The sequence below is a fragment of the Canis lupus genome, chromosome X (assembly GCF_048164855.1).
Source record: "Canis lupus baileyi chromosome X, mCanLup2.hap1, whole genome shotgun sequence".
Lineage (NCBI taxonomy): Eukaryota > Metazoa > Chordata > Mammalia > Carnivora > Canidae > Canis > Canis lupus.
In genome coordinates, this window is record NC_132876.1 from 16,721,834 (window position 1) to 16,736,910 (window position 15,077).

At 46.6% G+C, this 15,077-nt stretch overlaps 1 protein-coding gene across 1 annotated transcript in view; it reads right to left on the minus strand.

Moving 5' to 3' along the window:
• Nucleotides 1–12,719, minus strand: part of VGLL1 (vestigial like family member 1) — a 30,282-nt gene extending 17,563 nt beyond the window's left edge. Inside the window, exons 1-2 of the mRNA XM_072815404.1 lie at nt 12,591–12,719; nt 6,854–7,080 (exon numbers count right to left, since the gene is read on the minus strand). Coding sequence (XP_072671505.1) covers nt 6,854–7,055 — 202 coding nt within the window. The 5' untranslated portion in view covers nt 7,056–7,080; nt 12,591–12,719. The remainder of the gene's footprint in view (nt 1–6,853; nt 7,081–12,590) is intronic.
• Nucleotides 12,720–15,077: the final 2,358 nt, after the last annotated feature.

Genomic DNA, 15,077 nt, shown 5'->3' on the forward strand with positions numbered 1-15,077 from the left:
CGATCCCACTGCCTCCTTTACTGTCACCTCCCTGGGGTATCCAGTCTTTTGCTGATTATCCAGGGCCTTTTCCCAGATGAAAATGAAGATGAAACACAGAACATGTGCAGTATTTGAAAGTGGCTAAGAGCTCAGGATCTGAGTCAAACTGGCCTGGTCTCAAATAGCCACACTGCTAGATGTGGGATCTTGTACAAGTCACTTGGCTCTCTGAGCCTCAGTTTCCTTTCCAAGATAATGGGCACAGTGAGAGTTAACCAATAGCTGGTGTGAGAATTAAATGAGATAATCCTTGTGAGAGGCCCCAGCAAAGTGCCCCCCCAGGACGCGCTCCATAATAGTTAGCCATTGTCAACAGTATTAGCTACAGTCCTTCTGGGCATTAGCCCTTTCACTGGGGGTGCTGTCATGGTCTACAAAGGCAGGACAGTGGACTAGTAAAGAGTCCAGTGGACCTGAGTTTCCATCTCTAGCTCTCACTGGCTGTGTGACCCATTTCAACACTTACCCCTATTTGGGTTGCTTTTCCTCCTCTGTGAAGTAAGGATATTGATACCCCTTGTAAAGTGGGTAAAGTGTGAAATACAACAGGCATGCAGGAAAATACACAAGTGTGCTGCTGGGGGGGAATGTTCACGAACTGGGTAACGAGGACCCAGATCAAGGAACAGAACCCGGCCGCCACCCCAGGAGCCCACCTCCCCAAAGGTAACTGCTCTCCCGTCTTCTGACACTATATTCAGCTTGTCTATCTGTGACCTTCGTAAACCACAGTGGCTTTTGAGGACTGAAGTGGATGCAGTCACTGTAGCAGGTGCCTAGCACCCAGCGGGGACTCCCTCTATGGTGCCCCGGATTCCTCTGCCTCTCCGGAAAGAAAGATACAAGAAAGATACAAAGTTGTCAGTGTTCACAAGGGCCACAGACAACTAGCATGACTGGATCTCAAATGGATAGTCACACTTAAAGAAGAAACCAGTGTTTCTTCCCCACCCCCACTGGATTATGGTTAAGGGAAGAGAGGGGAAGATGTGAACTTTTGGGTCTTGCTCCAGAAGATCTCTGGAGGGGCACCTGGGTGCTTCAGTGGTTGAGCATCTGCCTTTGGCTCAGGTCGTGATCCCAGGGTCCTGGGATCAAATCCTGCATCACCCGCGGCTCCCTCTGCCTATGCCTCTGCCTCTCTCTCTGTGTGTCTCTCATGAATAAATAAATAAAATCTTAAAAGACCTTTGGGTGCTCAGTACACATTCACTCACCTTCTCACAGCAGCCCTTGAGCAATGCTGCCAGGCCTAGGGCTGGGGCGAGAAGAATATGGAGTAGGATGGGTACACCCAGACCCTGACCCCCGCGCCCCCCGGAAGTGGTAACTACTGAAGCTTCTCTGGTTACCAACTCTGAAATCCCCAATGTCCTCTTTAAAAGGGAGATAATCCAAAAATACCTTCAGCCTGTGTTTTCTTTTCTAAAGTACGGCCAGTATAAAATATACATAAGTAAATAAAAAAATCATTTGGACTTGGGAAAAAAAACAGCCAGGAAATTTGATGGCATTTCCTAGCCACATGGGCCTCTGTGTTTGGGCTTTGCATATTTGGCTTGACAGAGCTCTCTTAGAAAGTGGCCGAGGAGATAACTGGAGCCCGTGAATGGGAGCCTGTTCTGTTGGGCATGGTTCAGTCAGGGCCCGGTGGCCTGGGGCTGGCCTGCAGGGAATGAGAGGATGCTAACGGTCAGTAATGAATGGCCACTTTATGGATTTCCCACCATTTCCGAAGGTGCACGTCTCTCACATAACACCTCTTCTGAGAACCACTGGGGGGCTGGCCTTCTTTCATGCCCCACCCCCAACCCTGAGGCAGCAGAGCTTGTGAGAAACTTGACTCCTCACCATAATGCGAGGTCTTGAGGAAGACAGGCCTTCCTTTGCTCACTCAGCTGGACCAACATTTGCCCAGCCCGCCCTGCTCTCTTGTGAAGAAAACGTCTTCACAGTCAAGGGATCTGTGAGAGTCTCAAAGGGTAGATGCAACCAAGGAAGTAGTTGGTAAAGATGGCCACCTCTCTGTTTGGCCTGGAAAGGTTGGCTTGGGCAGGAAACAGGGCCATATTAAGTTGCCTTCATGCACTGGGGTGTCACGGGATAGAACGAAGTCAGAAGGCACAGGAAACCATACAGCTGCCACAAGGCAGAAGCCCCTCGAAAACATGCATGCTTCCAAGAGGGGCCTGCTGCTCTCTGATCTTAATGTTTTGAATGCAGTCCCTCATATCCACTCTAACTTAAAAACATGTCAAGCTTTCATTCCACCACACAAAAATAACGAACTATGTCACTATGTGCCAGTGGACATGCATAATCTCACGGACTCCTCCTATAGTTAAATAATACTCAGTTTTAGAGAGGGGGAAGCTGAGGTACAGGCAGAGGACATGAGGTGCCCTGAGATCACATTGTTAATAAATGGTGGAGCTCACTTGGCCCCAGGCTGCCTGGTTCTAAAGCCATACACCACATGGTGCTCACCCTCTATGGAAGACATCAGTACCCTGTGAGCTGAATCACAATTTCATTCATTTAAGCGATATTTACTGTGCACCCTCCATGTGTCAGACTTTGGGTTAGGTACTTGGGAAGTAGCCATTAACACAGAGTCCCTGCTGCCATGGAATTCAGAGTCTAAAGGATGGGAGGAGACAAGAAAGAAAATACATAAATATATAATATGCCCAGTGGAGACAAATGCTAAAAAATAAAATAAAATAGTGTAAGAAGACAGAGGGTGACAGGGGTGAGGGGGGGGCGCTTCTTTTTTTTTTTTTTTTAAAGAGGCTGTGCAGAGAGGGCCTGGCTGGAGAGGTGACATTCCAATGGAGACCTGAATGAAGAAAAGGTAAGTCATGCAGTTATCTGGGGAAAGAGTGTTTCAGGGAGAGGGGTGGGGAGGTGCAAAGGGCCTGAGGCAGTATCATACTTGGCATGTTCTACAAATAGCAAGGAGGCTGGGTTGGATTAAATGAGGTAGGAGGGGGCACCTGGGTGGCTCAGTTAGTTGGGTGTCTGCCTTCGGCTTGGTCATGATCCCAGGGTCCTGGGATCAAGCCCCACATCAGGCTCCCTGCTCTGCCGAGAGCATGCTTCTCCCACTCCCTCTGCTTGCCCTCTCTCTCTCTCTCTCTCTCTCTCTGTCAAATAAAGTCTTTTTAAAAATGAGGTAGGAGGTGATAGGATATGAAATCAGAATGAAAACAGGGCCTTATTCAAGACTGGATTTGATCCCAAGTAAGAGAGGAAGCTACTGGAGGGTTCTGAACAGAAGGCATATAGGATGAGAATTTCCTTTTAGTGTTATCATTCTGACAGCTATCTTGAGAACAAACTGGTGGAAGGTGGAAGCAAGGAGACCAGTCAGGAAGCTACTGCAAAAATCCAGGGGTGAGCACTGGGTGTTATGCTATATGTTGACATATTGAACTCCAATAAAAAAATATATAAAAAAAAATCCAGGGGTGAGATGATGGCTTCCTGGACCAACACAATAGCAGCAGAGGTGGGGAGAAATGGTCAGAACTTGGATATATTTTGAAGGTAAAACTGACAGAAAATTTCAAAGGACTGGACATGAGGTAGGGGATGAAGAGGAGTTAAACATGACTCCCAGTTAACTGGAAGGGTGCAGCTGCCATAATTGAGATGGGGTGAGGTTGGACATAGCAGGTCGTGGAGGAGATTAAGAGCTCAATCTGAGACTCATTTAGTTTGTGACTTCTAGTAGATATGTGAAGGGATCAGGTGGGCAGCTGGATAGACAGGACAGAAATGCAGTCTGGGCTGGAGGTAATGCATTTGGAATTGATAGAGATGGTACTTAAGACCAAGAGACAGAAGAGATCCCTTAGGGAGGGAGGGAGTGTATGTACATAGAGAAACTGACACCCAAGTACTGAGGCCTCCAAACATTTATTTAGAAAAGCTGAAGAGAAGAGGATGTCCAGCAAAGGAGACTGAGAAGGACTAGTAACCCAGGAGGAAGGAGGAAAACCAAGGGAGTGTGATGTTATGGAATCCAAGTGAAGGAGACATTTCTTTTTCTTTTTTTTTGAAGGAGACATTTCTAAGAGGAAGGAACAACCAACTGCAGCCAGTGTTGCTGACAGGTCAAAAAGAGATGGAGGCAAGGATGGAGACCATTGATTTGGCAAGTGGAGGTCACTGGCTAACCTTGATGAGGGTGGTTAAAAAGTATGAAGATGAAAGCCTGAGAGGAGGGAGTTCCAAATTGCAGGGAGGGATTATAATGAATCCAAGCCAATGTGTTCAGAACTAAACCAAAGTCAAATAGCCACAGTCCATGCATGTGAAGTCCCTGCATGAAGAACTCGAGGTTTTGACTCTTCCAAGGAGCTGGTTAGAACCTCTGAAACCTGCTTATCCCATATTTCAGCTCTTACTACATGCCAATTCCCCTAAATGACTCAGTTGGAGTCATTCTTGCTCCTGCTCTAAAGTACTCAACAGACTCTTGAACATCATTTCCCCACCCTCCAGCCACCCCACTGAGCCCATTGCAACAGCAAACTCTACTACATCATTTCCTTTAACTGTCTGCTGCTACCACACCCCCTTCCACATGTTTACTTAACTCACTAGAGTCTCAGAAAATCACATCACCTAAGTGGAAAAATAATTTCTAGGACAGAAGTAAATTCTGCAAAGGTGAATACATGCGATATACACCAACACCCCGTTCAGGCCAAAAGAGCAAAGCTGGAGTGATGGTTTCTGAAGAGAGGGGAGATCTCCCAGCAAGCAGATGCCCCACCTGGCAGCTTCATACAAAGCAAACAACCATTTGGAGGCATGTAGATTCTCCAGTGGGGGCCAGGCATTCAATGTGGGTGCTGGGCAACTACACCAGTGAGTTCTTAAAAATCAACCAGACCCTGGTTTATTGCACATTTCAAAATGTTGGATGGATTTCCATCCACCTGGTAAGGCAACTTCTCCATTAGGCACAGCAGATACAGTGCTTAGGGCCCACGGATACTTTCAGGAGCCCTTGAAAATGTTTTAACATCTTTTAAAATTGGAAGAAAATGAATATAATAAAATAATGAATACATAAAAATGAATCCAGCCTATATCCCTTCTGTTCAGAACCCTCCAGTACTTAAGACCAAGAGATAGAAGAGATCCCTTAGGGAGGGAGGGAGTGTAGATAGAGAAACTGTCTAACACCTGAGTACTGAGGCCTCCAAACATTTATTTAGAAGCTGAAGAGAAGAGGATGTTCAGCAAAGAAGTCTGAGGAGGACTAGTAACCCAGGAGAGGAAGCAGGAAAACCAAGGGAGTGTGATGTTATGGAATCCAAGTGAAGGAGGCATTTCTAAGAGGAAGGAACAACCAACTGTAGCCAATTTTGCTGACAGGTCAACAAAGGATGGAGGTAGGGATGGAGACCATTGATTTGGCAAGTGGAGGTCACTGGTTAACCTTGATGAGGGTGGTTAAAGAGCAATGAGGATGAAAGGATTAAAGTTGTTTTTATACCAATGCAGTCACAAGATGTCCTTTTTCTTGGCTGTACCAAGGAAGAGGCCCTTAGAGCCAGATATGTCTAGGTCCATCAAAGTCCTACTACATCCCTGCCAACTTAATTTTTATAGCTTTCTCCAAACTTGGGTGCTTTGATGAACACTCTTTGACATAGCTTTCTTGAAATAGTTGTTTAGAGATGTAAGAATGTTTATTTATTTATTTAAGAGAGAAAAAGCACACACAAGTGGGGCAGGCAGGCAAAGGGAGAAAAAGACAGTCTTAAGCAGATGCTGAGTTGAGCACAGAGCCTGATGCGGGGCTCGATCTCATGACCCTGAGATCATGACCTGAGCCAAAACCAAGAGTTGGACACTTAACAGATTGAGCCACACAGGGACCCCAAAAATACTTACTTTAAAAAAAAAGTCACCAGGGCAGCCCCGGTGGCACAGCGGTTTGGCGCCGCCTGCCGCCCGGGGTGTGATCCTGGAGACCCGGGATCGAGTCCCACATCAGGCTCCCTGCATGGTGCCTGCTTCTCCCTCTGCCTGTGTCTCTGCCTCTCTCTCTCTAGCTGTGTCTCTATGAATAAATAAATAAAATCTTTAAAAAAAAAAAAAAGTCACCAAAGAGTGTGTGCAATTGATGCCCAGATACTGTTAAGGTCAGGGAGGCGGTTCTGTGAGACACTTCTTGGATTCCTCTGGAGCCCTACCCTTGCTCACCAAATCATCTGCTATTAGATGAAAGGAGGCTGGGTGCACCTACACAGGACTCCCTGTCAGACCAGTAGTAGTAGTAGTAGTAGTAATAATAATAATAATAATAATAATAATAATAATAATAAAGGCAAGGCACCTAGATGGCTCAGTCGGTTGTATCTGCCTTCAGGTCATGGTCCCAGGGTCCTGGGATTGAGTCCCAAGTCAGGCTTCCTGCTCAGTGGGGAGTCTGCTTCTCTTTCTCCCTCTGCTGCTCCCCTTGCTTGTCTCTCTCTCTCTCTCTCTCTCTTTCTCTCCCTCCCTCCCTCAAATAAATAAATAACAAAGGCTGATAATAGCGAACAGTTGTGGTGCTCTTACTGGGTACTAAGCAGTGAGCCCAGCGTTAAGGAAACAATGAAATAGGTGAACTGGCTTGATTAAACAGTGTTGATTTTCACACTAGATTTCTAAAAAATGGGTGCAGATTCTTACAGTGTGATTTGCCTTCTGCAAATACACACACACACACACACACGTCAGTGCATCAAGGGCATCGGAGAACTGGTCTTTCCATGATAGCCTTGATAGGGAGTTCCAACATGCTCACCATTCCTCAGGATCACGTCTGCGCCCTGGCTCAAGGGGCTCAATCCCTGAGGGCTCCTGACATTGCTCAGAGCTCTGGAGAAGTGTTCGTCCACTACGCTGCCGATGTCTCCTTGGAAATAGGTGAACAGGACACACTGGGGGTTCCACTCGGTCTTTATAGGTCTTTGTAGCTGGATATCTGTTTTCTCCATTTCTTCCATTGTGAGCGACACAGGTAGGTGATAGCTGCGGATCAAACACAAAATGTTAACTGCCACTGTTTTCCTAAGTGGCTTGGCTGTAGTTTGGATGAGAGGATGGGGGCCTGCAGTATAATTGCTCACAGTGGTTCTGGGGAGCCACTAAGCACCTGAGTGATGCCAAGAAGCTCACCAATCCCACCATGCTGGGCTGAGTGAGGACCAGGTGCTGAGCCTTGACTGATCCATGCTCAGGGAACAAGACAGAGCTCTACAAAGCGCAGAAGGGGCCCTCAAGAGCCTCACATAAGAATTATCTGGCAACTCAAGTAGAAAAACAGCAGGAAATTAAAAAAAAAAAGGCCATTGAGGCCAGAAGAGTAACTTGCCTTCTGGGGAAGTGACCCAGAATTGCATTTAGATGCCCCCAGAACTGCCCCTGGATGAAGGCCTGGCCCAGCCTGGAGAGCTTGACTAAGCAATCCAGTGGGTATTCCACGACTTCACTTTTCCTTAAAAATGTTGCTTTCCATCTTGATCATTTGCATGCGAGAAAAAATTCTCCCACTTCCCTGTTGCTGTTGACCTCTGTACAATGGTGTCCTACACCCACCACCCATCCCACGCTAAAAATGGGTAATTGCAAATACCAGTCCTAAGGCCCCCAGACAAATGTACCCTGAACCAAATAACAGATCTCAAAAACAAACTTTCTTTACACTAACATATATGGCAACATTGGTGAGAAGTTCCTGAAAGATTGTCAGATTGTCAACCCTGGTCACCGCTATATCCTCTGCACCTAAAACAGTGCCTGGGACAGAGTAGATGTTTAATAGCTGTTTGCCGAATTGCCTTCGACTTGGCTTCCATCATAGTATCCTAACCATGAGCTCCTGTAAGATCAGGGGCTGTGCTCGATGTTTATAGCAGCAATGTCCACAATAGCCAAACTGTGGAAGGAGCCTCGGTGTCCATCGAAAGATGAATGGATAAAGAAGATGTGGTTTATGTATACAATGGAATATTACTCAGCCATTAGAAACGACAAATACCCACCATTTGCTTCAACGTGGATGGAACTGGAGGGTATTATGCTGAGTGAAGTAAGTCAATAGGAGAAGGACAAACAGTGTATGTTCTCATTCATTTGGGGAATATAAATAATAGTGAAAGGGAATATAAGGGAAGGGAGAAGAAATGTGCGGGAAATATCAGAAAGGGAGACAGAACATAAAGACTCCTAACTCTGGGAAACGAACTAGGGGTGATGGAAGGGGAGGAGGGCGGGGGGTGAGGGTGAATGGGTGACGGGCGCTGAGGGGGGCACTTGACGGGATGAACACTGGGTGTTATTCTGTATGTTGGTAAATTGAACACCAATAAAAAATAAGTTTATTATTAAAAAAAAATCAGGGGCTATGCTCTTGCACCAAAGCCAGGACCGGGCACACAGTGGGCACTCAAGACATGCCATGTGGCCTTCTTTGACTCAAGAAGTAGCCTGTCCGGATGCTTCTTCACCATTGGCCACTCGACCAGACTTGCCAGGGTGCTCGGGTTAAAGGCACCTTTAGTCTATTCACTCATTCGTTCAGTTGCAATGCAACTGTTTAGTTTAATAGTCTCTGTTCCGGGATGCCTGAGTGGCTCAGCGGTTGAGTCTCTGCCTTCGGCCCCAGGGCATGATCCTGGAGTTCCAGGATCGGGTCCCACATTGAGGTCCCTGCATGGAGCCTGCTTCTCCCTCTGCCTCTCTCTCTCTCTCTCTCTCTTTCTCATGAATAAATAAATAAAATCTTTAAAAAGATAGTCTACGTTCCACTCTAGTCCCTGAGGGTGGGGGCCATTTCTTATTCATTTCTTTATCCCTAGCACCTAGCATAAGTAGGTCAGTAAACAATGGCTGAATGCCTGAGTGCCATTTCATGCAGAGAAAGCACAATGCAAGGAAATCAGACCAATTAAAAGTCAGAGGACCTGGGGTTTTCCTCAGCTGCAAGATTTTGGGGGAAGCACATGGCCTCTCTAGGATTCAGATTCCTCTTGGGTAAAATTAAGAGGCTGGAGAATATGAATTCTGCAGCCTATTCTTTCATGGTCTGGCTAGAAATGTCAGGAAGGAATCTGGCAGTGAGCAGGGCACCCTTCTAAAAAGGTCTCCTTTCAGACCCATTCTGGCCCCAGTCATGACTAGGCTCTGCTGTCTACAGAAGCTTTCCACTGAGCACATCACTGTTTCCCCTCGGTTGACAGCCATGCTAAGCATAACCAGGCACTACCTGAAAAATGAATCCATTGTATCCTTATTCCAAAGGACATGCAAACAACCATTTTGGCAGTTTCTTACAAGGTGAAACACACGCTTACTATTTGACCCAGTAACCCTACTTCTGAGTATATATAACCAAGAGACACGAAAACGTATGTCCACACAGACTTGTACATGTTGTTCATAGTAGCTTTATTTAAAATAGACAAAAGATGGAAATGAGCCAAATGCCCACCATTGGAGGGATGAATAAAAACCAGCTGCAACACTGTCATATACCAGTCACTGAGCAATGAAAAGGAACAAACACTAGCAATCCACACCACAGCATGGATGAATCAGAAAACCACTATGTTGCATGAAAAAAGCCAGACACAAAAGACCACCTATTATAGGATTCCACTTAACACAGGGCAGGCACAACTAACCCATGAGGATAGATATCAGAACAGTGGCTGGCTGTGGGGTGGAGACTGGGAAGGAGCTTGAGGAACTCCGGGCAGTGTTGGAAACGTCCTACATCTTGAGGAGGGTGAAGGTTATACATGGTTGCACATGTCTGTCAAAACTGATCAAGTTGTACACTTAAGATCTGTGCATTTCACTAAAGGTAAGTTATTCCTCGATAAACATACACACACACACAACACATGCCATATATTCAGATTCTCAGAGCTGCAGAAATAAAGCAAAGGTATCATCCTTGAGTACAATATAAAGAGTTCAAGAAAGACAAATACCATCGACCCTTGGACAATGCAGGGGTTCAGAGTGTTGATCCTACACAGTCAAGAAATCTGCATATAAAATAAATAAAAAAAAAAAAAAAAAAAAAGGGATCCCTGGGTGGCGCAGCGGTTTGGCCTGCCTTTGGCCCAGGGTGCGATCCTGGAGACCCGGAATCGAATCCCACGTCGGGCTCCCGGTGCATGGAGCCTGCTTCTCCCTCTGCCTGTGTCTCTGCCTCTCTCTCTCTCTCTGTGACTATCATAAATAAAAAAAAAAAAAAAAAAGAAATCTGCATATAACTTGAATCCCCCAAACTTAACTACTCACAGCCTACTGCTGATTGGATGTCTTATCAATAATATAAACAGTCAATACATATTTTGTGTGTGTATTATACACTGTATTATTACAATAAGGTAAGCTAGAGAAGAGAAATGCAAAGAAAATCCTAAGGAAGAGAAAATACATTTATAGTACTGCACTGTAAGATATTCACGTACAGTCAAACCCATGTAGATCAAGAGTCTACTGCATTTTATAATATCACTTCTGTGTGGAATTTTAAAACAGCAGAACTCAGAGTAAAATGGTGGTTACCAGGAGGATAAGGGAGTGAGGGGACCAGGCAGGTGTTTAGGGTACAAAGTCAAGAGCAGTAAACAGGCCCTAGAGATCTAAGGCACAGTACAGTGAACATACACAACAATATCGTAGCATAATCCTCCAAATTGCATAGAGATTGGAACTAAATTATTCCAGCTACTAAAAAGAAAAGATAATGATGTTAGGCAATAGAGGTGCTAATTATCGCCCCAATAGCAATCAGATCACAATATATAAATTTATCAAATTAACACATAACACCTTAAATTCACACAGTTATACGTCATATCTGTTTCTGAAACACAGCCCAAAAAGAATAAGAAAGCGGAGGTGTTACAAATTATAAAGTAATGATAAATGTCGGAGCCAGCACTTTTCCAAAAGCCTACAGTTTACAAAATACCACCTCTGTGCCAGAAGCTCTGCGTACATTTTTCTCTAGTCTTTACAACTCTCAATGTAGGTGCTATTTTTTTTTCAATGTAGGTACTATTATCTCCATTTTATAGAGGAGCGAATTGGGGCCCAGAAAGGGGAAATTAACTGCCCGTGCCACCTGGGTAGGTGGGGGCCGAGCTGGGATTTGAATCCAAGGCTCTCTGGCTTCAGTGTCTATCCTTTCCCCACCGTCCCTTGCTATCTACCTGGTGAGACTCACAGAACCCCTCTATGAGCTTCAGTCTTCCCATTTATCAAATGTGGAGGCTTGGCTTCCGATCTCTGAGGGAACCTTGAGCCAGGCCCTTAGCCGGCCATCTGGTTTCCTCTAGGGAACGCGGGCAGAACATCTGTCCACTCCCTCCAGGCTTCTTAGAGCCTCTACTTGCAAGGGCTGCTTAGTACCTTTGTAAGATTCATGGTTTTACCCTTGGAGATGCCAGTGGCCGCTGCTCTAGGCTCAGGCTTGACATAGCTTGCAAATCTATCTTTGTGGAGACTCCTGGAAGCTACAAAGGAGGCAGCCGGCCAGACCCTTGGGACATCAGAGCTGTGGAGCACGCTCTACTCTCCTTGGGGAAAGACCATAGAGACCACAGGCCACCGGCCATAGGCAGGAGAGGTTCGACAGGGAGAAAGTCAGAGGCAAAGTCTCATCCCCATCACCTTGGGGGGCTCAGAACTTAGACAACCAGGATGCTGATTAAAGCTACAGATGCCACCTCTGTCCCTTCTCTTCCTCCCCAAATGCATGGGCACACCTCCCAAGGGAAATCCATGGTTTACTTATCTGGATCTAGTTCACAAGCAATTCTCTGGGCTGCACTCAGACCTCAGTAGAGAGGATGTGCATTTGAGAGCTACTAAAATTCTTAGAACGGTTATCCGCCACAGCCTTTGCAGAGCTGCATCTCACTGCACTGCACCCCCGGAGAAATAAACATGGGCAGTCCCATCCTCGGGTGAGCCTTCTGTGTGAGGTCTGATGCAGGCGTGAATTAGCTGAGGTCCAGCTCAGGAGAACGGGTGCTGCAAAGCTGGAACCGAGGGGGCAGCTGTGAGGCAGAGGGAGGATAGGACTTTCCAGAAGATGTTCCTGACCCAGTCCCTGTCTTGTGATAAAAGACTCTTGCAGACAAAACCCTAAGGTCAAACTTTGCCAGCTATTCAGCTAGAACGGCATAATTACAAAAGTACACTGTAGTTCAAAATCTTTCCCCAGCGCACAAATTATAAAGACATCTAATGCTCCAAATGATGACCTCAAAATGATGCCCAATATTCTAGCATGGAATCCAATGCCAGCAGTTTGGCCTCAACTCTACTGCAGTCAGCCACTCTTCTGCAGAGAGGTTGTCACAGTGATACTTGGAACGAAAGCCCCAAAGGGACCAGATTGTATCGCAGTGAGTAAAGCATGTGATGCTCACCGATCCACACCGCACCCCCCCATTCCTTCCCAGTTAATTTTCATCCCTCCCTGCCCCCCCAAAAATGTCTCCAGCTTCTCCTACCTTAATTCCTGACCATCAACTGAGACAGCCAAGATGCCACAGCTGAGCAAAGGCGCGTAGTACTTACTGGTCAGAGTTCCCTGGCCCCCTTTGGAGGAGCTCAGTGCTGGCGGAAGCAAGTCCTGGGGATTTTGTATCCTCCCCTTGCTACTTTCTATCCCTCTAGCCGGGGCTATAAGAGGCATTTCCTGCTGGCTATCTATTAAGAATGCAGAAAATGCGCTCCAACAAGTCATTCGGGTTGGGCACCTGCAGGAATGAGGAAAATAGGTAGCTCTTTTTTTATTTCTTCTTTTTGCATTAAAAAAAGCATTTAATGATTTTGTCTCTTAAAGTAGGTGGTCAGTTGTTTGCCGGAAACTACACACAGAGTCTAAAACATCAGTTATAGGGCTCGTGTTAGACTGCTGTCACCTTCACTCTCAGAAACTGGGAAAGTCTATTGGGCTCATCACAACTTTCTCCCTCTCTCCCCGTGACAAGAGAAGGGGAACCCAGACTCCTAGAATTCTGGACGTGTCATGGGCTTCCATGGGCCCCAGAGGGAAGGACTGCATCTCTGAACCTGCGACAGAACGAAGCAGCTCAGAGACCGCAGCCAGAGGTTTGGAGCAAGGGGGTCCTGATGCTCACTTTGAAAAATCTTCATTATTGCCTTGGGTTGGTGGCACCGTCATTCAGGTCCCAGACCCTAGAGCCATCCTTTGCTCCATTCGTTCTCCATTGCAACAGTATTTAGCAAACTTTTAGTAAACACCTACTGCATGCCAGGCACTGTTCTGGGCATTGTGTTCTATGGTGAATGAGACAGACCAAGTCTTTGCCTTTGGGGAATAAACACACACACACACACACACACACACACACACACACCGCTTATGTGTCTGGGTGTTCATATACTGGTGTATGGTATTTGTGTATGTCAGATGGTAGTCAGCGCAACAAAGAGGAATTGGCCAGGAAAATAGAGCAGGGAAGGGGAATATATAAGATCATCTGATAACGTGACATTTGAGCAGAACCCTGAGGGAGCAAACCATGTTGGTACCTGCTCTCCTGATATCCGAAGGAATACGAAATGCAGAAGGGCTCTCATGCTTGGTCTGTTCACAGAAGGGTGAGGAGGCCAACGGGGCCTAAGAGGAGGGGGGGAGGGAGGGAGGGAGGGGAGACAGGCCTCACGGGCCCTGCTGAGGCTTTTGACTTTTGCTCTAATGAAAAGGAAAACCCACTGGAAGGTTTGGAGAAAACACATGAGTAAATCCCGAAAGTTCTACCTTCAAACTGCATTCCATCCTGTGCTTTCTCACCACCTCCTCCAGGCTCACTCTTTTCTGAGTACCCATCATTTGTCCTCAGCATCACGCCAGGGCGTAACGGTGCTCCCTACTTCCACCCTCGGCCCTTCTCAACTCGTTCCCCTCCGGACAGAGCCAGTGGAGAATCCAGTCACTCCTTGTTTAAAAGCTTCTAACGGCTTCTCTTCCCAGGTTTTGGCTACAAGGCCCCAAGGGGATGACCTGCACCCCCACCCTCGATCCCGATCTCACCACCCTCCCCTTCGCTCCACTCCAGCCCCACAGGGTTCCGGGCAGTTCCTTGAATAGGGTCAACATCCTGTGGTCTTCACCCTCCCACTTCCTCTCCCTGGGATGCCCATCCCCCACACGCCCTCCGGACTTGCCCTCTGGTTGCATTTACATATCTGCTCGGAGGCCTGCTCCCAGCAGCCTTCTCTAACCGTGCTTTGCGAGTCAGCAGCCTCCTGTAGCCTCTGCCCTATTACCCCGCTTCCCCATTCTTCACAGCACTTTTCACTGCTTGACGTCATATTGCGTATTTATTTCTTTACAGTGTGTTGCCTCTTCTAAAATAATGCCTGGCACACAGTAGGGGCTCAGTACATGTCTCTTGAATGAATGAATGGTGGGGGAGAGAGAAGTTATTCAGTCACACAAATAAATTTAAAACTACAATGGTACTAAGTCAGTATCTGGTACTAAAAGGGACTCTGATAAGAAGACCTAGCTTCGGAACACCTGGGTGGCTCGGTGGTTGGGCATCTGCCTTTGGCTCAGTTTGTGATCCTGGGGTCCTGGGATCGAGTTCCGATTCTCCACTGCCTACGTCTCTGCCTCTCTCTCTGTGTCTCTCATGGATGAATAAATAAATAAAATATTTTTTAATAAAAAAATAAAAATGAGGGGTGGGGGAAAAAAACCCTAAGACCAAGCCTTGAGTAACCACAACATTGACTGGCAGGTCAATGTGACAAACCAGCAAACATTACGGAGAAGGGATGGGCAAGGAGATGGGATGAAAGACAGGAAGGTGTTGGTGTCCCAAAGCCCAAAGAACAACAGGTTTCACGATGCTGGAGCTGGTTACCTGGGTGCAATGCTGCTGAGAACTGGGAGGATCTGGTACCTGAAAATTTTCTGTCAGATTGAGTGGCATGGAAGTCACACATGATCTTAACGAGGGATG